At 38.8% G+C, this 26,235-nt stretch overlaps 1 protein-coding gene across 8 annotated transcripts in view; it reads left to right on the top strand.

Annotated features, from left to right (window-relative positions):
* Window positions 1-26,235, top strand: part of TRPM3 (transient receptor potential cation channel subfamily M member 3) — an 803,813-nt gene that overhangs the window by 672,659 nt on the left and 104,919 nt on the right. For all 8 annotated transcript variants that reach the window (XM_086684995.1, XM_086684993.1, XM_086684999.1 and 5 more), the window contains one exon: window positions 6,418-6,490. In XM_086684995.1, the coding sequence (XP_086541121.1) occupies window positions 6,418-6,490 (73 nt within the window). The remainder of the gene's footprint in view (window positions 1-6,417; window positions 6,491-26,235) is intronic.

Here is a 26,235-nt window from a genome sequence, read left to right as displayed (position 1 = left end):
CAGAGATGCTCAATGAATCTGTGCATGACCCCCCTGTATGCAGGGGGTCAGAGGGAACAGATATGACACCCCATTTCCTGACTTTGAACGGGGGTACAAATGACAGTAAGAACATAAGCAGAGGAGCTGGTTTGCAGACAAGTTCAAGGAGTGGAGAATACGGGAATCATGTCATTTTGAAAGACAGCTTCCCTTCAGTCTGAGAATCAGAATTGCATCCAGGCTAAGGCAATTTGTCCACGAGTGAGCTGAAGATAGAAAATGTCAAACTGAATTTGGGGGAAGTTGTGGGGTTTTTAACAAAATGTGTGATTTTTTTTCTTTCAAATCTTGAAGAACACTTTAATCTTCCTATATTTCATAGCGTTTTGACAAAATAACCAACCATGTCAAACAAATCCAAGAATTACTTTTAGGGTACATGTTGAAAATACCAATTTTATTACAGAGGAAAATCAGTCTTTATTTACTAAATCACCAATAAAATAGCTAAGTAACTTCTACCTGATTTACATTTTTCTATTAAATGTACATTGATGAGATTTTATAGAAGGAGCATATATGTGTCTATCTCCCTCCTGCCCCTCAAATGACAAAAAAGGCTAAAATAATAAATATATACAGTTTTGAAACAAATCCCTATCAGTACTTAGCACGGAAGGAGATGAAAAAGGTTACTATGCTGGAAGGCAAGAAATTTTGAGTAACTTCTAGAATGTTAAAAGCAGGTATAGAAAGTAGAGTTTGGAAATCATTTCAGGAGAAAAATATATACTGTGAAGTTGAAGATCATTTCAGTTACCATTAAGGACCAAAACAAATAAAGGCAGGAAGTAGGAGAGGCCCTGGGAGCAGAATCAGAACAATGAATTCAGGACCTTCTCTCAGAGTAAATGGCCCCACAAATTCCCTATCAATGAATTGTATTCTAAGACAGACTCAGCCATGCACATACAAGGTTATTCCCTGCAATGGTGTTTATAATCACCAAAGATCAAGAACCACCCCAAAGTTCATTAGTAGAAAACTAAATCATAAATCATAATACATGCATATAAGGAAACATTAGGCAGCCAACAAATAATGAAGCTGAGTAGAATGGTCTTCAGGATAGGTAGTCACATGAAAAAAGTGATGCGTAATAATGCATAAAGCTCACGACCACCTGTGTAAAAGATGTGTCTAATTCTCTTTGTTTATGTGGAGAACATCTCCCAAACCAGGAATAGTGGTTGCCTTTGTTGAGAGGTGCTGCAAAATGGGGGACAAATGATACTTTTCATTTTCACCATATATTTCTTTATGCTATGGATTTTTTTTTGCCATGTACATATATTATCTAGGCAAATATGATACTTTTTCAAAGGAAAAGAAAGGTGGAAGGGAAATGATAAAGTCTAGAAAATAGAAAACATAAAGTAATATGGAAGAAATAAGATAAAAGAAACCAGTAATCATATTAGACATAACTGGATTCTTTTCTCCCTTGGATTCCTAATGATATTCTGATTCAGTTAAAATAAAAAAAAAATCTAGCCTTGCTGTTTACAAGGTACAGACCTTAAACAAAATGACCACACAAAAGTGACCAAAAAAACAAAAACAGAAACACAGATGGAATAATCTATCAGACACATTCTAATCCCCCATGAGAGTATATATGGCAAATAAAATGTTAATATAAAACAAAATATGCAAAGCAACAACATTAAATAGGAAATAGAGATATTTTTTGTTGATAAAAACTGCAATATGCCAAGAACAGACTGTCATGAAACTTTTATACGTTTTTTAAAACCTTCAAAACATATAAAGCAAAGATTCTGTACTTTCAAGGAATAATTGTGAAGTATGTACTCAGAAGATTTTAACATGCCTCTCAGAAATAAGAAATAAGTCAAATAGAATATTTGATTAAAAATTAAATGTAATCTGTATCTATAGCAACCTATCTACCTAAAATTCTGTACCCAGAAGATAGAGAAGACACACTTTTTTTTTCAAGCAAAATAGCATGTTTGCAAAATGTTACAGATACACACATACACTCTTTTAACATTAACAACAATTTTTTTTTAATTTTTTTTTTCAACGTTTTTTTTATTTTTATTTTTGGGACAGAGAAAGACAGAGCATGAACGCGGGAGGGGCAGAGAGAGAGGGAGACACAGAATCGGAAACAGGCTCCAGGCTCTGAGCCATCAGCCCAGAGCCTGATGCGGGGCTCGAACTCACGGACCGCGAGATCGTGACCTGGCTGAAGTCGGACGCTTAACCGACTGTGCCACCCAGGCGCCCCAACATTAACAACAATTTTAAGGCAAAATGGCATATACTTAAAAATGAATGAAAATGACATAATGCATAGAAAATTATGTGAGATGCATAATCTTAAACACATTTATTAAAAAAAAAAAGAAAGAATAAAAACAAAGTGACCGTGATGTCAACTCAAAATGCTAGGCAAAGAATGGCCAAGGAAGCAAAACTGAAGAAATGAATGGATAATGATAAAAGCAGAAAATAATCACTTCAAATTGTAAATAATAATATTGATCAATAAATTGATCAAGATAATAGTTGGTCAAATAATAATTGATCAAGAAAATCTGATTCTTTGAAATGACCATGATTTTGATAAGTTAAAAATAAAGAAGACTAAAAAAATCCATATAATTCTAGATATAAAGGAGATTTTTTAAATAATAAGAAATTTTTTTAATCTTTTTTTTTTTTAATTTTTTTTTCAACGTTTATTTATTTTTGGGATAGAGAGAGACAGAGCATGAACGGGGGAGGGGCAGAGAGAGAGGGAGACACAGAATCGGAAACAGGCTCCAGGCTCTGAGCCATCAGCCCAGAGCCTGACGGGGGGCTCGAACTCACGGACCGCGAGATCGTGACCTGGCTGAAGTCGGACGCTTAACCGACTGCGCCACCCAGGCGCCCCTAATCTTTTTTTTTGAGAAAGAGCCTGAGAGAACAAGAGATAGTGTAAGTGGGGGAGGGGCAGCGGGCAAGGGCAAGAGAGACTCTAACGCAGGCTCCACGCCCGGCGCTGAGCCCAACTCTTGATCTCACAACCACGAGACCATGACCTGAGCCAAAATCAGGAATCAGACGCTTAACCAACTGAGCCACCCAGGCGTCCCATATAATAAGAAAATTCTGCATGCAACTGTATACCCATGAACTTGAGAGTCTTGATGAAATGTTTAATTACATAGGAAAATATATGAAACAGAGTCAGGGAAAGGCAGAAAATCTAAATTGATCAATAATTGTTGGAAAATGTATAAAGGTGATCTGCGATCTATGCCTAAAAACACTTCAGTGCTAGATAGTTTATAAACATCTTACTAAACCTCCCAGAAGCAGGAGAATTCCTTTGTTATGGAAACCATTCTGGGGCATAAGTAAATAAAAAAAAAAAAAAGTTTTCCAAGTTATACTGAACAGTTAGTACAACTCTAATACCAAAATGAGGCAGGATGGGTTACATGTACCAACCTCATTTCCAAACACAGTTGTAAAGATCCTAAATAAAATCTTAGTGTGGTTAAAGAATCGTACATCAATACCAAGGAATTTTATATCAACTTATCATGCTCCAAAAGTGCTATCTTGATTCATATTCCCACAAAGAATATTTAAGAATACTTGATTCTCTTCATCTCTGTCAACACTTGGGGTTGGTCAAATGGCTCTGACTTTTTTGTTGGACGTTTTTTCCCCCTGGGGCTGTATATATACATTGTGTAATTAATATTTTAAATTTTGTTTTAATTTCAAATAAAAGAGTTTTAGAGTATTTCAGGTCAGCTAAAGGCAAAATTATGAAACAAACTTCATCTTTGGATCCTCCAGCCTCTCCTTAGTGCTTCCTTTTCCTCTTGAATGAGGGCATGGACAGGTGGACAGCCACTCCTCCCACATCAGTTTTCTAGAAAACCTGCAAAGCCCTGGCATACAATTCAATTCAGGCTCCTTGACAAACAACAGCGCATGTATCTGTGTCTCCGGTTCCCCTTTCCCAAATTCTTTAGAAACCCTACACTATGTACCTTCCTTTCCCTCTCCTCAAATCTGTTCCTAGGAAGTCCTGTTAATGTTCTATTTCGGAGCAAATTTATCTATCTGCTGCCCCAGAAAAAAATTACATCTGAAGTGTGATCTCTAATTAGGCAATAAAATGTAGGCATCTGCAGAGCAAGTAGGTCCCATGTTTAAGGAATTCTGTTTGGTGCCTAATTTTGAAATTTTTCTAAAACAATGAACTCCAATATGATCCTGGTTGTCTCAACTTGTTACCAGCTAAGTACACAATAATACCTTTCAGACCACAGCCGGACTGGCGGAAAGAGTTAAAGGGCTGGTGAGATTCCACTTCTGCCCCCTGAATCCTAATCCTGTGGATCTCAAGTTTTCTTTCCAATTCAGGCACCTGTTCCTGAGTTCCTCTTGCACCGAGGGCTGCTCAGTTCTTTTTTTATTTTTTTTAAATATGAAATTTATTGTCAAATTGGTTTCCATACAACACCCAGTGCTCATCCCAACAGGTGCCCTCCTCAATGCCCATCACCCACTTTCCCCTCCCTCCCACCCCCCATCAACCCTCAGATTGTTCTCAGTTTTTAAGAGTCTCTTATGTTTTGGCTCCCTCCCTCTCTAACCTCTTTTTTTTCCCTTCCCCTCCCCCCTGGTCTTCTGTTAAGTTTCTCAGCATCCACATAAGAGTGAAAACATATGGTATCTTTCTCTGTATGACTTATTTCACTTAGCATAACACTCTCCAGTTCCATCCACGTTGCTACAAAAGGCCATATTTCATTCTTTCTTATTGCAGGGCTGCTGAGTTCTAATCACAACTATCCTTCTAACTCATTTTGTGACCTGAAGCAAGTTACTCTGTCTCTGGGTACTGGACTAGATTTCTAAGGCAACTGATAGTTTAACAGTGGATGAGTCTCTGTGTCTGTTCTCTCCCTCATAGTGGCAAAACTTAGAATTATATATTAGCAGGGTGTGTGGATGGCTCAGTTGTTTTTGAGCATGTGACTCTTGGCTTTGGCTCAGGTCATGATCTCACGGTTTGTGAGTTCAAGCCCCACATCCGGCTCTGCACTGACAGCATGGATTCTCTCTCTCTCCCTCTCTCTCTGACACTCCCCTGCTCATTCTCTCCCTCCATCTCTCTCTCTCTCAAAATAAACAAACATTTTTTTAAAAAAATTAATTATATATTAGCAAATCCTACAAAGTTTACTTCCCATGCAGTTGGAAACAAGCAAGCACTATTATTTTCCCATTTTACAGATAGAGAAACTTGAAGCCTAAAGTAGCTGAAAAAATAGTAATTCAGTATACATATACAAATAACCTTTTGGCTTCCTTACCTAGCCTCCCTCTGACTTGGAAAAAAGATCACTGTTACTGTTCAGCATTATTGTGGAACTGTGTATTAATCCAACAGGTTTTAATCCTTCATTGCTCTCTCTTTACTCTCCTTCCTGTTTTCCATCCCTGGAGAATACTTTTGTCCCCCTGGATTACTGCAAGGAAAGATGTTATTGTACTGTGTGCTTTCTCCTTCTCACAACCTGGAAATAATTGCTAAGTTATTCTCAAGGTGGTTCAAGGTTATCAAGAGGGCTGAAGGATCTAGAGCCATCACAGTGTTGAAACCATTCAAAACTAGTGCTGAGGAGTAAGTGTACTGATGGCTACATTGCATACATGCATATACACACACATGTGCGTGCACACACACACACACACACACACACATAGTAGGGCCATTTACCAAAGGGCATACCAAACTAGCTACTTTTAAACACTTAATTTCTCGGGGCGCCTGTGTGGCGCAGTCGGTTAAGCGTCCGACTTCAGCCAGGTCACGATCTCGCGGTCCGTGAGTTCGAGCCCCGCGTCAGGCTCTGGGCTGACGGCTCAGAGCCTGGAGCCTGTTTCCGATTCTGTGTCTCCCTCTCTCTCTGCCCCTCCCCCGTTCATGCTCTGTCTCTCTCTGTCCCAAAAATAAATAAACGTTGGAAAAAAAAAGAAAAAAAAAATTTAAACACTTAATTTCTCAACTCATAGTTTACACATTTTTGTAATTCCAGCCAGTTTTAATTTTAAAACTGAAATGATAGAAAAGGACATTTCCTTTGTCTCTGGTTTCTCTTCATTGTAAACATCATTATGTAAGGTGGTCTCTGTTAGGAGGCTACTGAGACATCTTCCTCTTAATGAATTGCAGAACCCTTGAGTTGAATTCTTGCTATGTCTGCTTTCCCCGTGGTTAAAAATCTACCTTGTAGATATTAAGATAGTCTATGTTCAGATATGGTCTCACTGATTGAATTTCTGTTGGGCAAAAACATGCATTGCTAATGGTCACCTTGTCTCAAATTGCAGATTACGGTGTTTCGGATGGGATCAGAAGGACACCAGGACATTGATTTAGCTATCCTGACAGCTTTGCTCAAAGGTAAGAGTTTCTGTGTCCAGAGAGTACAAAAATAATTTAAATGGATTAACACAGCAACTTTGTCTCCTAATAGTGGATATAAACCCAAATGATACCATGACACATCCAATTATTGACAACATAAGGACTTCTCCTGGAAGACATTGTTCCTGCTATGAAATTCTTCTATGATAGAGCTGTCAAAGTGTGACTCAATTTCTTAAGTTTAAAGAAACTACCATTCAATCGTGTCCACTGAACCATAAAAATACATAAAGTAAAAGGCCAATATAGTATGTAAGACACTACACAACTGAGATTATTTAATAATTATTACCCCATCTACTTGCAAAAACCATGTAATATGGCAGAGATGCTAGACGGATACAGAGATGTCATAATGCATTAAAATGGAAAGTCAAAATCATTGAGGGAGACGAAGAAATAAAAATAAAATAAAATAAACTTGTAATGGGATGTTAACTTTAACTGTAAGTTTCCTTGAAGTCAAGGCAAAAATAGAAAAACCCTGGATTCTACGATTTTCCCTTTAGAAGGTGGACGCTTGTCCTCTTCTCTCGCCCCATGTTACCAAGCGGCCTCACTATGTGTGCTCATATTTGGAGCCATATCCAAGAGAAGAGTGGTTTCCTCCAGGCTCCACAGATCAAAGTCTGCCCTTAACGTCCCTTAGTTAGGAATATTACACTTGGCCAATAATGTTCAGCATTAAAATAAGAGGAAGTTGTTCAGCCCTGAAATGAAAACTAGAACCATAAGATGAAACAAAACCACAAACCTCATTGAATGTGGTTCCGAATTTGAGATGTCTCCCTTGTTCTCCCCAAGCCCCATACTTTGCCTGCTTCCCCATTTATCAAAAGGTTGGTGACTGCCTGTTTGTGAGCCTTCCTGGATCATAAGCCTGTGAGGACAGATAATGTGTCTTATCCATTAGTGCTTCCTCAGCACCTCACATAATCCCTCACACATGGCAGCATTCAGTCAATTCTTGTTGAATAAATTAGGGAATGGATTACTGAATGAATGATTACTCAGTGATTACTCACTTAGCGATTGCTCAATGAATGATTACTCAGTGATTACAATTAACATTCCACAATTGAAATTCAGAATAGGAACCCACTGTATTCTAATTTCCAGTCTACCTACCCTTTTCCACTATTAATATTCTCTTGAATACCCATAATGTGGCAGCCGTTATGCCTAGTGCTGTTTTTTATAAATGCTGTAAACATTAATTATCGCAACAACTGTATTATGTAGCAGCTATATTTAATCCACATTCTACAGAACAGGTAAGTGGAGCTACAAGATGTAAGAAACTTTCTCAGGGTTACCATGCTAATTAATAAGGCTGAACTTAGACCCAAGTCTGTCTAACTCTTCACTGCACCACCTATGACTCCATTGACACTAGAAGCCATGTATCCCCTCCATGTATTCCCCAAAGGTGTATTTGCACATTCATTCAAAATCCCAATCGCATTTCAGAAGTTCACCATCCTGTGAAGTGGGTCATGTGTCCCAGGTTGAGAACCTTTGCTCTAAAGTACTTCATTCCAATGAACTAATAAATGCATGTTCAGGAGAAGAAGAATTCAGGGACCATGCATGGGCTGAATCACAGAGCATACTCTGGCCTCCATTCTCCATTTGTCAGAGATAAAATTAAAAGTTTGAGGTAAGAAATTCTCTGATATTTGCTATTCTTACAGAAAAATAATTAAAAGTAATAAAGCCAGTAACTAACATGTACTGAAGACTTGCTAAGTGCCGAACACCATGTTAAACACATTCTATGCATAAATCCATTTAATCTTTACAAGTTTGATGGCCAGACTATTACCAGGCCCATCTTGAGATAAGGAAATCAAGACACAGAACAATTCAGTAACATACTCAAGATAAGTAGTACAGAAAGGCTGACCCCATAGCCCTCACTTACGTTTACCACCAAAACATCTCTATTGCATTGATAATAAGAAGTGGAATGCCACATTTCCCACCTTGAAACAGAACTCAGCAAATGGAGAAGTGGGCCAGTCATTGGTTAAAAACATATTAGCCATCATAGTATCTTCTACTGAAAATATTTTCTTCCATGTTCACCATTCTGTCACTTCAATTTGTGTTTCACTTTTAGATCAGTCTTAGAATTTATTTGTTATCATATAGAATAGTTGTTTTCTGATTGTGCATGACAGACCATATGGAATACATTTTATATTATAACCAAGTACCTACATATGTTTTTAGAACTCAGGTTAAAGTACATGAAATAATATTTACATTGACTGTGTGCAATGAAATTGGATATTTTCTATTCCATTCCGTCCTATTCTCTTTAATGCTGATTATATCCCACTAACTTGATTTCATGACCCACTAATGGGTCATAACCTGCAGTTTAAAAAACACTGCCATAGTAGATTAAAGGAAATTATGATTGCTCTAAGAAATTAACATTTCTAATCACCATAATGAACATTATTTATGCAACAGTTGATGCTAATGGGAATTTATGCCATTAAAAGATTGTGATGTGTCAACTCTATTTTGCAAAGGCTTTTAAATGCTTTCTGATTTTGACCCAGTTGATCTGTGAAGGATGTCAAGCATAATATGTTCTGCTGACTTTCTTGGAGACCAAGAGCATATTTATATCAGTTATGATTTCCTTAGTTTGTTAAATTATTCTTCTTATGTATTTTTTTTAAATTATGCCTGGGCATGAAACCTGGTTTAACACTTAATTTTTATAATTTTACTTCTCTTTCAATTATCCCATGCATGAGGAATTTTTTTATAGTCAAGTTTTTATTCCCTCCATTATCTGAGAAAACCAGAAAGTAGATAGGAGAAGGAGGAGAAAGCCATGAAACTAAACACTAGTCCATAAGCCCAGAGTCCGGAGGTGGGGAGGGGGAAGGACGGATAGGAACCAGGTGGCCCTAGGGAAAGTCTACCTTTGCTGATCCCTTGTTTCTGAACCCACTGGGTTTTATTTCTTCAGTATCAGTATATATTAAAGGATACTTTTATAGGACACAGAATAATGACAAATCTATTCAAAACTGACGAAAGAAGGAGACAAAAAGAATGTTGTTCCAGAGATGCTTTTGACATCCAAAGTTGTTTCAAATGCTGGCCTGGGGTGGCTTTTGAGAATAAGTGATGTCGCATTTGTCTTTCACAGCAAGATAACCACTCTCCAAGAGTGGTGATCTGAGGCTAGAAACTATACATCTACCCAGGGGAAGCCAAGGAAAATGCAGCAAAAATGCAGGACACTGACTATTCAGATAAACAACAAATAAATGTTTAGCATAAGCAATGTCCCAAATATTGTCTGGGACATACATATCCTAAAAAAGCTGTTTATTATTTATCTGAAATTCAACCTTAACTGGGAGTCCTGTATTTTTATTTGCTAAAATCAGGCTTCCCTACTCAGACAGAGGAGATCTGATGCCATTAATATCTCTGGACTTCAGACACCTTGAGTGGTTCTATGGGAAAAGGACTCAAAAATTTAGGCAAGTAACCTAGTCCCTCTCCGTCTGCCTCCCTCTCAGCCTGGCCCTGCCTAAATCACAGCAACCAGAGACTCACTGGAAACTACCCCAAACTTCTGTTAGTAAACTATCCAGTGTTGACCAGCCTCCTGTCAGTCACCTTATCCTGGCTGACTTGTTCATGCCTCTTGCTCTGGTCCCTCTGCTCCAGGCTCAATAAAGCCAGAAAACATCTGCTCACAGCAGGGTCCCTTGACCCTCTCTGTGGATAAAATTACTTCCAATTTTTAACAATCTTTTCTTGTACACCTCAGAAGTCAAATCACATGGGTGTGTACCCTTCCATTTCTATGCATGCACTGAAGTATAGTATGTGGTCATCACTGTCCTCCATCAGCGAGAAATTCATTGCCTTTGGGTTTAATCTTCATTGGTAAAGAAGCTCTTGCATGGCATGGGAAAAGACCTTTATTGCTTACTTCTTTTTTTCTGGAAAGCATTTTCTAAAAGCTAACAGAGGGTGCAAAACGCTGTGTTCCTCCTCAAAACTGTCAAGGTCATCCAAAACAAGAGTAGCTTGAGAAATTGTAACAGCCTGGAGACGCCTAAGGACACATGAGGATTAAATGTAATGTGGTTTCCTGGATAGGATCCCCAAGCAGAAAAAAGAAGACTGAGAAAAATCTGAATAAAGTATGGGTTTTCATTTTAAAAAGTTTTAAGGGAAAAATGGGAGAGCTATGCTATCATATATTTTGGATCTGAGCAGAAGACATAGTGTCGCCAAGAAAACCATCCTTGTTTCATGTCAGAATGACAAAAAAGGAGACAGCATCTTATGGAGTTAGCTGCAAAAGTCAAGTGCATATGGAATAAAAATACTGTACTATGTGCAGGCAGTATTTAAAGTGTCTGTACAAATCAGGTAGGCATGGATGGTAGCTGGTCACTATAAGAAACGATTAGAAATACCGCTGAGGAATCTAAGCAGATTATTTGAACCCAGGACTAATAGGAAACAATTTGTATAAAATCCAATTTTCCTGTGGACTTTCACAGTCATTTCAGAGAAAATTATCCCGTTCCTCCCACTTAATTTTATGTCTCATTTCCTCAGGCAAAATTAATGCTATCGATAAGTAATAAACTAATGAATTATGTACAGATATAAGTGGAGGATGACAACTTCTTTCTAACAGAATACATTTGTAGTTTTCTTGAAACTATGAGGAAAGAAGTTTGAAATAAAAATTGAAATGTCAAAAGAAGAGCCAGGCTGTTCTAACTTTCGCACATTCTCAAGAAAGCTATTGATTAGGTCACATAGAACAATGAAAATTGCTATGTTCTGAACCATTTTCCTTTAAAAGTATATCTTTACAAGCAACTAAACTTGAAAAAAAATGTATACAAAAGGATAAAGTGTATATATGTTTTAGTGTTTTGAAGCTACGCTGCATGCCCCTCCAACTTTATTAACTAGAAAATGTAGTTATTATCACAAACTAGTACTGACATCAGTAGATAATTAGTCTTGCTAAATAACTCATCTTGGTTTTTAAATGGCTTAATTAATCCCTAGTAAAATAAAAATTGTGGCATCATCCTGATGTAGTGTACATCCAATAATCCTATGCACCAGGTCTCATAAGCACTTAGCACCCAGGAGTGTTTATTGAGAAGCTACTTGCTTGATCTCAGATGATTCATAAATAGACTTAATGAAATTAATTATGGCCTTGCTTTGAAGATAAAAAATTATTTCTGATTATATGTTCAATCTTTCCCGTCCCTCTTTCCTATGTGTAGGCAATTTAATAGAACACATGCATGATTGTTTTCCTTTTTTGAATTGTTTTTCTTTTAATAGTATTTTTTTAACTCGGAATTGTTTACATAGACTTACTCAAGCCAAAAAAGAGAGACATTCATGTTGATACATTAATCACATATGTGAGATGCAGATACCATAGTTACTAAATATTATACAAATGGAAGTAAATGAAATTTATCCAAAAGAGATCAACAAGGTCAAAATGTGTGGCATTATCACTTCATTTTAACCTTAAGGGGCGCCTGAGTGGCTCAGTCAAATGAGCATCCAACTCTTGATTTCAGCTTAGGTCATGATCCCAGGGTTATGAGATTGATCCCCACATGGGGCTCTGCACTCTGCTTAAGATTCTCTCTCTCTCTCTCTCTCTCTCTGTCTCTTTCTCTCCCCCTCAGCCCCTCTCCCCACCTTGTGCTCTCTCGCTCTCTCTCTCAAATTCAAAAAAAATAAGGGCATGGGGGCTAAACTGTGGGTGAATAGTGAAATATTTCAGTTAGAGACCAAATTCACTAGCTTATTTTTACAATGAAAACTCTTTACAAAAATATTAAATCCTTCTCTGCTTGAAGCCATCTTTAGTCTTCCTTCTGTCCTTTGATTTGTAAATCAGGCTTCCTCTGTGCACTTGTTGCCAGATGGCTCATTTTAGCCCTTTAGTCAAATCTTTAATGTAGAAGTCACAGAGCTGATTGACCATGAGCAGTTAGAGTCCTGGCATGGGCCCCAAAACCTATATAGATCAAGATATCTGCTTCCTTAAAACTCTCAGAGCTCTTACCAGGGCACTTAGCTACCAGATGACCTTGGCTGCACACCCAATATCTTAGTGATAAAACTAGAATGCCCACAACTTCTCTTAATGTAATGGCAAGAATCAGTGTAATTGGACACTTGTTTTATGTTTAAAGATTAGATCACCAGTGGAATTTGATTTCAACCAGGAATTTTTTTGCTTACAGGTGACAGAAACACAATTCAAATTAGCTCAAGCAAAAATAAGTAACACAGATTTGTGGATTCACATGACCAGGAAGTTGAAGGGTAAACCGAGTTCAGGCCAGGCAGGATCCAGGGTTCCAATGACATCATTGGGGACTGTCCTCTCTCTCTCAACATTAGTCTGTACACCTGTCACACACAACAGTCATCAGCAGTGCTAGGCTCAGACCCAAAACCAGCTGAGTAAATCCATTAAATTCCTGGCAATTACAGCAGAAGGGGCCCAGGGAGAACTTGCATATGTTTGCCTTAAAATCAGCACCCACCCCTGAATTCATCACCACAGCAAAGGAGATGGGAGAATCCCTTTGATCCATGACATGAGAGAAGGGATCAGCTCTACCAAGTCACACAGTTGTGGGTCCCCCCACCCCAACACACACACACACAAACGATTCTGTAGCCAGGAAGTAGGGAAGGAAAGAATGCTGGTAAGACCAGAAGCAACTTGAAAAATACACACACACACACACACACACACACACACACACACACTTCTCTGAAGTACTGAGGGTCAAAGAGCGTCAGACTTGTCTCAAATGCAAATGCCTCAATATCTATATACCAGGAATAAATTCTTCATTCCATAGACAAAAACAGAAACTAAGTCAAATGAATACCAATTAAGGCCCAGACATTCACCCAAATCACACTCATAAAGTTTACTTCAGGTGGACCTAAATACGTAACTTCTTAATATTTTCTACTACAGAATGATTATGCATTATTATTATAGTCAATATTACCTTTTTAAATTTTAATGGTCTGTACTTGAGTATTTCTGCCAAAAATATTAAAGGAAATCACATTCTTACCCCCTTTTTTCCCCCAAGACCGAAAACTGTTCTTTAGGGAAAAAATGGTTCTGTGAAGGCCAGTGGCCCCAGGCTTTCCCCTCTGGGCTCCCTCCATGCCATCCTGCACTGTTGCCCCAGCCCCTCAGGCTAGTACTTGTCACAGTGGGACTGCCCAGCAAGTTCCTGATAATAGTGACAATGGTGCCCGTAAGAGCATCTCTACTCCCTGTTGATCATACTGCTTACCCTCCCTGAGACTCAGTTTCCTTATCTATTAAACCCAGATAATTATAATACCTCTCCCACAGCTGTTGTAACCATATTAATCGATAATGCAAGTCAAGCATTTAACCCAGTACCTGGAAAAATCTGTTTCATGATGGTCTGACTGATGAGGACAATGTCAAACGAGAAATAAGGACGAAAACCACCTCTGTTTTACTCCCCACCACATCCACACATACACAGCACCTAGGATGACATCAATGATTCAAACATTATTTGTTAACCTCATGAATGATCAATAGACATTAAGATCAGATTGGATATATATTTAGATCTTAGTGCTTTACTGGCTGTGGTATTAACTAGGTTGCTTAACCTCTGTATATATGCCTCAGTTCCCTTCTCTGTGTGAAAAAAAAAAAAAAATCATAGCTCTCACATGGAGGCACGTAAGGAACACATGAGACAGTGACATTGGAAGCTCCTGGGCAGACACTCTGCCTTCTTTATGGTAACTACCTTACATCTACTATGTTTATACCTTTTCCCTTTTCAATAGGCTTTAAAAAGTCCTAGGGAACTGGGGTGCCTGGGTGGCTCAGTCAGTTAAGTATCTGGCTCTTGACTTCCACTCAGGTCATGATCTCACAGTTCGTGAGTTCAAGCCATGCATTGGGCTCTGTGCTGACAGTGCAGAGCCTGCTTGGGATTCTCTCTCTCTCCCTCTCTCTATGCCTGGCCCCTGCTCTCTCTCTCTCTCTCTCTCTGTCTCTGTGTCTGTCTGTCTCTCTCTCTCAAAATAAATCAATAAACTTAAAAAAAATTTCCTAGGGAATTGGCATATCCCCTATGTCCAAAATCCAACAGAATCATAAAATGTTAAATTTGAAAGGAGGACCCATAAATCTGAAAACAATAGCAAATGATAAATAAATTTCAAGCATACATGTAATGATCCAAAACAGGTACACACACACACACACACACACACACACAAAAGGACTTTAATCTTGAAAATTATTGAGACTATGCTAAACTGCCTTAAAATGAAATTAATTTGCTGGCAAATTTATTTTCTTACAAATCCAAGCAGATCTTAAAGCAATATCAGAGAGCAAGGTAGATAGCAATTTTAGACACTTGTTTGTCTCAGTAGGAGAATGAAATAAAAGACCTTAAATCTTTTCATCCCGTTATTTGTATGTTTTACAATTCACAAAGCATCTTCACATAATTTCATCATCTAATCTTTGCAACAACTCTGTGGAATGGTTAGCAGATGATTTATCTCCAAACGGAGACTTTCTTGGGCATGGAAGTGAGAAATACTGATAATTATGCCAGAAAAACTAGAATAAACCAAGAATATCCAGGTAAACTGGGGAAGTGGATCATCCTGATTATAAACCCACCTCCCACAGGAAGTTTCTGGAGGATAAGGATTATGTCTTCTTTGACTTTGTATCCAAACACCCAGAAAAATGCTTAACATACAGTAGATGTTATGTATATATATATATATATATGTAATATATATTATATATTATATGTTATATATTATATGTTTTACTGTGTTATATTATAAATATCATGTTTATAAATTGTATTTAATATAATCATAAAACTCATAAATTATATAAATATAAATTATATGGTATTTATATATACATAACTTATATACGTATATAAATACTATATAATGTACTAAATACGTAAATACTATATATGTATATAAATTCTCCTATGAGCTTCCAAAGAAAAAAAACAGCTCAAATGCAAAGGAGCCAGAATGCTTTAGACTTCCAAACAACAGCATAGAAAGCTATTGTGCAATGCCTTAACAATTCTGAAGAACATTTATGTGCAATCTAGAATTCTATGCCTAATCTACCAGCCGCTTGTGAAGGTAGAATAGACGTTGTCACACGTGAGTTACCAAAACATTTACTACCCATGAACCATTTCTTCAGAAATTACTGGAGGATATGCACCACTGAAATGAAAGAGGAAACCAAAAACAAACAACAACAGAAACAGAAAACACAGAACCTGGAACGCAGGAGCTGTAACCCAGGAGAAACGTGTTGGCAATCCCTGGCTGAAGAGGAAGGGACACAGTTCTGCACTGGCCACAAGAGACAAAAGAGAAGCTGCCATCCCTTCCGAAGACTCAAGCCTGGAATCCGCATAGTGTCTTTTCTGCTGCATTCCATTGGCAGAAGCGAGTCACAAGACCAGCCCAGATTCAGTGTGAACGCTGGGTGATATATAGTTCCTTAGAAACTGTCTTCAGGGGTGCCTGGGTGGCTCAGTCGGTGAAGCATCTGACTCCTGATTTTGGCTTCGGCCATGATCTCTTGGTTCATGAGATGGGGCCCCAGGTCGGGCTCTGCACTGACAGTGCAGAGCCTGCTTGGGATTCTCTCTCTCTCTCTCTCTCTCTCTCTCTCTGCCCCTCCCCTTCACTCTCTCTCTCAAAGTAAACAAACATTAAAAAAAAGTGACCTCCCCTTGACATGTTTAGGAAAAAAAAAAGAAAGAAGCTATCTTCAAAGACTATCTGCCATGGAGAACCAAAATAATCAGCCATGAGAACTGAGTGGTTGCCTCTGGGTAAAGAGGCAGGGAGTGATGAGATTTGTGATTTTATAACAAATCTTGTAGGAATAGAGGACTCTTAGTGCTGTGCATGTTTAACCTTAGTAAAAATGAGGTACAAAATGGATTACCTGGTTCTCAGTGAAAGGGACAGAACAAGTAAAAGACAAAGGAAGGGCAAACAGAAGTTAGGAAATCATCACTGCAATAATTCCAGAAAATGTGCCAGAACTCCAGGGCAGGCATTTCTGTAGAACGCTGCTAAAAATCGCACTATGGAAGATGCAGATATTTTATTTACTCATCCGTGCAAATGAATTCATTTTTGTCATATCACGAGCAAGCAGTATAACCCAGTAGAATTTTTTTCTTTTATTCCCTCTGTCTTAAGTCGATAACGTTTCTCAGTGTTGCATATTGTGTGTCATACGGGAACACTTTTACAAAATTTTTTTAACGTGTTAATGGGAGACCTTGTGACCTACTGGCTTCTTTTATTGCAGAAAGGGCACAATAAAGAGGACTCGTCCATTGAGCTAGGTTGGCAAAAAGAAGGAAATGGCACAGTGCTTCACAATGTTATTAATCAGAAGCCATATAATTTCATTTGTCCTCTTTGACTGCATATGTTATTAGGACACAAAGAAATAGTAGCAAAATTTACTGTAGGTACTCCTGGCAAATATCATCACATAGACAACCTGACTTTGCAAGGTTTTTATATAGTGTTGGTCCATAAAAGTTGTGCCCCCTAGCTCTGAAATGAAACCAACAGTTTTTTGAGGAACCTCCATACTGTTTTCCCACAGCGTCTGTACCAGTTTGCACTCCCACCAAAAGTTTAAAAACTGAATAAAAATCTTATTAATCCTGAAAATCAAAGCCTTCAGAATAAACAAGATATAAAAATCTCCAGACCTGGTTCATTTTGCCCACACACATGTACATCATTGTATCCAATCGATAACATCCTTAAAGTGTATTCACAAACTGTATCTTTGGAATTGCATATTTTTGATGCACCTATACATTTTTTTAATAATAAAGCCAGATAAGTAAATAAATAAATCTCCAACCCCAAAGGGCTTGACAAACAAAAAGTAAAGATACAAAAATTTTAAAGAAGCTGACAAGTGAATTTTGGGTACCATTTGACCAATTTTGACCCTAATGATAGAGCATCAGAGAATATTCTGACTTCCTTCATTCATACCCTGTGGGTTGTTTTATGATATGAACACAAAAGCCTGTTTGCCAACTTCTTTTTGTGAGTATCATGAGTTCAGTAAAATTTTCTAAGTTCCTATGAATTAAAAAAGAAAAAATCGGCTCTAAAATCAGACTGCCTGGGTTTGAAGCTTGCCTCTGGCACTTCCTGGCTACCTCACCTTTGACAAGTTTCTGTGCCTCATTTTCCTTGTCTGTAAAATGGGGATAGTGGCACATAGTTTGTTGTGATACTTTAACACATTAACACCTAGAAGCAGTGCCTGGCATGAGCTAAGCATGAAAGAAATATTAGTTTTATTGTCTTATTTACTAAAGATAAACTGAGAAAGAAAACCCCTATCTTCCTGCAAAGGGCTCTTTAACTCAGCTGTCTGTTTTGTCTCTTACAAGCCAAATGTGGATTTCTTCCAGCTAAAGTTAATCCAATTTTTCCTGATTTCTTTTAATGTTCTCCTGGGAGTCTACCTAAAGTTATTTTTACCAAAAGGAGATAGTTATCATTGAGGGCAAGAAAATAGAGCAAAGAATAAGTTATACACAGACCTCATCTACTTCTTTATGTGCATGTTTCAAGCCTTTAATTTGGTTTTTTCTCCAGGTAGCAGCCACATTCCTAAGAGAGGCCCAAGGGGGTAGGTAGGCAGTTCTGCTCTGGGAGACCATTGAAGGTGTATCCTAGCAACCCAGTCACATGACAGGGTCTTTCAGCTAGTCTCCTTTCGATTTTGTGGTTCTCATATTGGTAGAGAATGTGATGTCTTTAAATGAACGGATGGTTATGTTTTCACGGACCGAGACCCTATCACATTTTGGTGCAACATTTACAAATAGATTGATGGAAATGAATAGAACCCGAAGATGCATATTTAAACCAGACAAGATTCCGCAGATAAAACACAGAAAGGTCCAAAGACCCCAACAAGAAGAAATGTTTCTCAACTAATACAGAGATGAGTGGTACCATGCTACACATCACAACATCATGGTGCCACTAAGGACATTACAAGGGCTGCAAATCCTGGCTCCTCCACCACCCCAGTCCATCAAACAGGACCACACTTGAGCTATCAAGGTCAGATGACACACCTGACATTTTTGTTTAACAACTCTCCCAAAGGGAGTCCACATCTCCATTTCCAACCTACTGAAGTATTTAGTGACCCTCAGGGTATTTAAAACAAAAACAAAGACAAAAACAAAACTTTCCTCAAACACTGAATCTCAGGTCCCTAAATAAACATTCTCTGCAATATGTGCCTTCAGTGCCATGACATATTTGGGATGTTTTACTTCAGTGGGCCCTAACTCTGCTCTGAAAGCCCCTTATTCTTCAGTCGTCAGCCTGTGGCACATCCACCGTGTTTCTCCATTCTCTTCAGCTCCTCACTCCTTCTCACTCTCTGCAGAGGGCATCCCCTCTTACTTCACTTAAAATATTTGGTTTCATCCTGGCTCCCTTTTTCCCACTCATGAATGTCAGTATCTCCACTCAGCCTCATTGCATTCCCTCCTCACCCCAATGACCTCTCTTCTTTGCTGACCAACTACTCCCTGGCCTCCGTGCTGAAGATCTCATCCATCATGTGCTTGCTCTTGTCTCCCTCTCCAGTGGCTCTTTCCCTTGTCCCATCAGCACATTCAGGCTCTCTGTCATCTGAGATGACCCTGGCCCTCTCCACCAAGACCCTCAAGGAAGCATCCTAGTTTTCTCCTCTTGACCATCCAGCTCTGAAAGCTGGCCTGCCTTTCCACCAATAGTCTTTACCCTCCACTTACTCTGTTTTCTGAGCTCACTGGCTCACTCTGAAGATTTTTTTCTCACACAGCTTTCAGTACCCATGAAGACCCCAAATACTCTTCTAAACCCCAACAATTATCTTCTGGAACATTCAGCAACTTTTCACAGTGTTGACTTTGCCTATTTCTTATGCAACTCTTTTTTACCCTGAGGGAAGGCCTCCATTTAAAGCCTGTTCTACAATTCCCTCCATCTCTCTAAGCCTCTGTTTTCTGATCTTCCAAGTGGGGATTAATATATTTGCTATACAGGGTTTTTGTGAGTATTAAATGAGATGATAAATGTAAAACGCCTAGTATGTGATTGGCTTTCAATATATGGTGGTAATTATATTGATTTTTACCTTTCCTTGGTGTCAGAGACACCAAGTGGGTGCTCTACATTTCTGAGCACTCCTTTGTCTCCTTCTCAGACCCTCTTACTTCTCACTCTGCCTTCTGTCAAAATTATAAAGTATCATGGCTTTAATTTTTTTTAATGTTTCTTTACTTTTGAGGGAGAGAGAGACAGCATGCAAGTGGGGGAGCAGAGAGAGAGGGAGACACAGAATCTGAAGCAGGCTCCAGGCTCTGAGCTGTCAGCACAGGGCCCAACACAGGGCTCGCACTCATGGACTGTGAATTCATGACCTGAGCTGAAGTCGGACACTTACCCAATTGAGCCACCCGGGCGCCATGGCTTTAATATCATGTCTGCATGAATGACCTCCAGATTTTTCTCCAGCTCCAGCTTCCCTCCCTGCCCCTTTTTCTATTTGCCTACTGGACAGCTCCCTTGGGTGTCACTATGCGCCCCAAATCCAATGCAATTAATTGTCTTTAAATATACACATATTCTTTAAAAAATTGTCTTTTCCCAAACAGTTGATTTCTTCCTGACTTCCCCATTTATGTTCACACAGCCCCCATCCTTGGAGCTATCCAGGCTCAAAGCCTCCATTACATTTTTTTCTCCTTTTATTCAAGCAAATTCTTACTAACTCTGGGCATTTTTGCCACCACAATATCTTGTAGGTCTATCCCTTCTTTTCCTTCCTTGTTCATCATCCTTAGGCCTTCAGGACCTTTGACCTGATTTATTTCAATGGTTTCTTACGGTTTTTGCCTGCTTCTTACTGAGCATATATATCCCTGCTTGTTCTCTATACATCAATTACAGGAACACTACTATTGTAAAGATCTGACCAAAACAATCTTCTACCTACAGAATCCTTCAGGATATCCAGTGCAAATTTGACAACACAAATTCATCAGTCTCATCTTCTAGAAAGCTTCAAAAACCAATAATGAAAAGGGAAGAAAAAAAGCAAGCTAACTCTATTTTTGGTAAAACTGGGAAATATTCCAAAATATTTGTAAATGCAAGAGCTCCGTGGGAGGAAAGAGTAAAAGCTGGGGAGAGAGAAACTAGCAGTGACAATCTTCAGGAAGTACCGGAATGTAATTCCTCGAAGTGAGAAATGCTCTAAGGTGCAAAGTTCTCTCCTTTCTCTGTAGCAGCATGTGCAAGAACTAGAGTGAGTTCAATGGTGACTCTTGAGCCTGACTTAGCCCATAGAAACAGGGGTGGTGGGCTACACATGGAATTTTGCAGATAAGTAATGTTTGCAGCAGGGAGCTTGTCTTTGTGGTAGCTGAGAAGAAAGCCTTCCAGTTGTGAAGAATAAGTAGCCTGGAATGCTACTCTGGGCCCATTATAACCCAACTCACTAGATGATAAATAATAAAAAAGCAGTTAGCATATAGATACATTCTATAAAAAATAACAAAAGGGTGAAATGTATGCACAGAAGAATATCTGTAAAAATGTTTCCAGAGAACAGATGAACCTTATGAATAAATATTTTACCATGAACTTTAAAAAAATTAAATCGCAACAAAGCACTTTATCTATGAAGAAATACTTCGAAGTTGGAATACCACAATTCAGGTAAGAGTAGTTGAGGCAACAGGAGGAGATATAATGTGAGTAGCATTCAGGAATCAAGTAGAAGGGAGGACATGAAATTATCACAGAATTGCAGAAGAATTGAGAAAGGCTGCAAGATCGAATATACATTGTGAAAAAGAAAACAGTACAGGACACAACGTATAGAAATGAAGGAAGGGAATGGAAATGAAAACCAATGGAAATAAAGAGTTAATTAAGATTAAAGAGAAATTATATTTATAGGAGACAGAAAATGGAGATCCAACATAAGCATAACTGCTATCTCCAAAGAAGAAAATCAAAGTAATGGATCAAAGAAAATATTTTAAAATACAATTTCAGAATTTTTTCCTTAAACAAATTTTGAAACTTTGATCTAGATATTGAAAGGGCCACCTTGAACCAGGAAAGACTGATTCAGAATCCCCAACAACTAGACACAGGCTACTAAAGTTACTGAGCCTCAAAGAAAATAAAGATGACTTTGGGCCACCAGGCAAAATGATCAAGTCTTTCATGAGATTAAAAAATCAGGTTGGCTACAAACCTTTTTATATTAACATTCAATGCCAGCAGACAATAGAGCAACAGATTTTGATATCAAGTCAGTGTCATTCAACTATCAAGACTATTGAGAGAAAAAACAAACAGTTTAAAACATTCTAGAACTCTAGATGGTCCCCATGACTTTCTCTTGGGGAAACTCCTAGAGAAGATGCAGCCTACCAGCTAAGAGATCCTTGGGTACACTCTGGCAAAATCATTAATTGTAACCATTGATACTAGAATCTAACAGAACTAAGATAAAAACAAAAACGGCACTTTGAGTAACAGAAAGGAATGTAAGTGTCACCTGCCTTGCACAGTAGAAATAATGCAACAACAAAAAGAAATTAAGAGGAAGAAGGATAGAGATAGAGGTGGTAGACATTTCGACTCATTATAATATCTGGATCTTTGCCTACTAAAATAAGGAATATAACTTAAGACTGACAATTCAAATATTAGTAATAGAAATGTAAGCATATTGAACAGAACCAGTTAAAACACTAAATATATGGTATGTTCTAAAATAGAATGGTGGAAGAGAGAAAAGGGAGAAAGGGTGCGTGAACAAGATTAATCATTGTTCACAGTAGAAAACTAATGAGTGTTATATAAAGAAATAGAATTAGGAGTCCCACACCAGACCTACAGAAACAGAATCAGCATTTAAAACTTTTTTTTAAATCTGTATTTACTTTTGAGAGAGAGAGACAGAGTGCGAGTGGGGGAGGAACAGAGAGAGAGGGAGACACAGAATCCGAAGCAGGCTCCAGGCTCCGAGCTTTCAGCACAGAGCCTGACGCGAGGCTCAAACTCATGAACCATGAGATCATGACCGGAGCTGAAGTCGGCCACTTAACCATCTGAGCCACCCAGGCGCCCCAACAGAAGCAGCATTTAAACAAGAAACCCAGATGAATCATATGCACGTTAAAGTTTGAGAACCCTGCTGTGCACACAGCCAAGGTGTAAAATACTCTTGCTTTCTCATCTCTATTGTACCTTCCTATCTTGATGGTCTACCTACAAGAATATTTTTAATCACCAATAGTGTTAGTTTTCTTTTACTACCCATAACAAACTGCCACAAACTTAGTGGCTTAAAATGATAAAAATTTATTCTCTTATGATTCTGGAGGCTGGAAATCTGAAATTAAGGGATCAGCAGGGTTATTTCCTTCTGAAAGCTTCAGGAGAGAATCATTTCCTTGTCTTTTTCAGCTTCTGGAGGTTGCCCGCATTTCTTGACTTGAGCTCATTGCCTGTATCAGTCCAACCCGTTGCTTTCATCTTCACACGTCTTACCACTACTTTGAGTTCCTTGCCTCCCTTTTATAAGGACACTTGTGATTATATTGCATTGGGCCCACCAGATAAGCTAGTATAACCTCCTCAACTCAAAATTCTTAATTGCATCTGTAAAGTCTCTGCCTTATAAAGTAACATCACTGGTTCCCAGGATCAGGACGTGCACATCTTTGAGGGGCAGGGGCATCATTCAGCCTAACACACACTCCATTTGTTCAAATCTCCACCATCCTTCCATACTATAATCAAATTCTACTTCCTCCTTCAAGTACTCAACTGCTGAGGCAGTGCTCTGGGCTTATATGTACAGCTTCTACAACATTTACCACTTTGTTCATTGATATAGTGATTTATACACTTGTCATAGCTCTCTTTTTATCCCAACTCACCTCCATTCTGGTTCAATTGCAATTTCCTTAAAGGAAGAGATTGCAGATATGCTTCCATTCCCATATTCTTTAAAGGTACACACACTAACATTGTCAAAGACTTCTTTTTTTAATGTGTATTTATTTTGAGAGAGGGAGGGCTGGGGAAGAGGCAGAGGGAGAGGGAGAAAGAGAATCCCAAGCAGGCTCTTTACTGTCAGCATGGAGATCAATGCCAGGCTCAAACAGACCAAGCATGAGATCATGAGATGAGCAGAAATCAGCAGTCAGATGTTCAACCTACTGAGCCACCCAGGCGCCCCATCATCAAAGACTTCTTAACTGCCAAATCTAATGCACATTTTGTGGTTCATTCATTCATTCATTCATTCAACAAATGGTTATTGAACACCTGTTATGTGCCAAGCATTGCTCTGGACTCTAAGAATACCGCAGTGAATAAGGTAGACTAACTCCCTGGCCTCTTGAGGTTTATGCTCTGGGGACAGAAATAAATAATAAACTAATAGACATATAGCTGGTGCCTTGTAATAAAAAAAAGTTATAGAGAAGGAAAGTCAGTCTTTTTTACTTACCCTCTTTGCAGATTTTGACCTAATGATCACCTCCTCTTTCTTAAAAACCTCTCTTCCTATAGTGTAGGGCACCATGATCTCCACGTTCTCTTCCTATATCTCTGTTGAATGTGTGTGTGAGTGTGTGATTTCTTTCTAAAGATTTGCTTTACTTTCATAGCCTTTAAATGTTGTTGTTATTCCATGACCAATCCTCTTCTCTCTTCCTATCACCTTCACGCAATGTTCTCCAAATCTCTGTCTCCAGACCTAATCCCTCCCCTGCCCCACATCTCAATATCCAATGGCCTCTGGTCATTCCCACCTGGATGGCTATACCACAGGCATTTCAAGCTCATTATATTCAAGATTGCAATTTTGCTGCCCCTCAAAGCGCGTTTTTATCTTACATTGCCAATCTCAGTTGGCCATCATGGACCCGGGCCCCCAAGGAGACCACTTTTGACTTCTCTTGCTCCCCACTTTAAATCTCTCATCCACAGATATCCATTGTGCTTTATAAATATCCCTCCATCCAAACTGCTCCTTCAGATCATTATCCCTTTCCTAGAATATTGCAATACTTGCCTTATTACTCTTTCTCCCTCCAGTCCAATGTCCCTTCCAATCCACCCTTCACACTGGTGCCAAAGGAATTTCTCTAAGATGTACATCTGACACATTATTTCTGAAACAAGTGTTTCCAGTGGTTTCTCTGTGTCTCCAGGATAAAGGGAGACTCCTCCAACATCATTTATAAGTCCTTCCATTCTGGCTTCAGCTCTCTCTGCTAACTCACATATACCTCAAGCTTTGAATCTTCCTCAGTGTCTTCCCATGAATTGCCTAAATTTGCAGGGGTATTGAACTCTCCCAATCCTTTCCTAGGCTGTTTCTTTTCGTACAATGCCTTTCTTCATCTCATCCATCTAGTGAATTAATCCCTTGCTTAAGACCATTATGTATGCCTTAAATATTCTTCAGCCTCCTGCAAAAAGAGGAAACAATAAAACTGTATTTTTTATGTCTTATATCTACTTGTATTCATTCCCACATCAGGACCTTTATACTCGATGTTGCCTTTACCTGGAGTGCTCTCCCCACCCCAACCACCACAAGTCCCTCACATGGTGGCATTTTCTAATTATTTCGGTCCAGTTCAAATGTTATTCTCAGGAAGGTCTCCTGTCCATTCAACCCTCTACCACCACCCTGGTCATTCTCAGTACCACCATTAAACCAGTGCTTTCAAGGGCCTTCTTCATGCCCTCCTAGGATCTGGCATGAGCCAGGGTGGCAGTGTCATATGGGTGGCATAATGCTTAGCTCAAACCAGGATCTTCATGGACCCCAGACCCATTTCAATATTTCAAGGCACCTTCCAACCCTCTAGTTCCCACACAGGGTCAACCAGATGCCCCACAGAACACCCAGACTTGTACCTACAAAGATATCCAATGGCTTCATATCCAGCTCTGGTTTCAGAAGGACAGCCTGGCCAGCTGCCTGCATCATGTGAGACTGGGTAGCCAGAACGGTGCTGCCACATTGATTTGGAGTGACTCAAATTGTTCCTATAGACACAGGTCCCACTCCTGGGAATGGCACTGCTCCTTCATGGCATTTACACAATCAGAAAGTATACTGTTTCTTAGTTTGTCCATTTATTTTCTGAGTGCTGCTCTTCTACTAGTAGAAGTAAGTAGTAAGCTCTGTGCAAAGAGTGATCTCAGCTACCTTCTTCACCATGGGATGTTCAGTGTTAAAACAGTTCCTGGCACAGAAGGTATTCAATATCTGTTGAGCACGAGATGATGTATTTAATTACAGACCTAACCCCTCCTCTAGAATGTAAGCTCTCAAGACAAAGGACTCTGTATTACTCATCTTGGTCCTCATACTGGCATCATACCTGCCATATGAGAAGCATGAGATCTGTAGTTTTTAATGTGTAAATCAATTAATAAATAAACAGATGAATAAGTGAATGAAAATATATTATCTAGACTCAAGGTTCTTA

This window comes from Puma concolor, chromosome D4, assembly GCF_028749965.1.
Source record: "Puma concolor isolate L17-30 chromosome D4, mPumCon1.1.hap2, whole genome shotgun sequence".
NCBI classification, from domain to species: domain Eukaryota; kingdom Metazoa; phylum Chordata; class Mammalia; order Carnivora; family Felidae; genus Puma; species Puma concolor.
The sequence above is the reverse complement of the archived record's forward strand: the minus strand, read 5'-3'. Positions and strand labels throughout refer to the sequence as shown.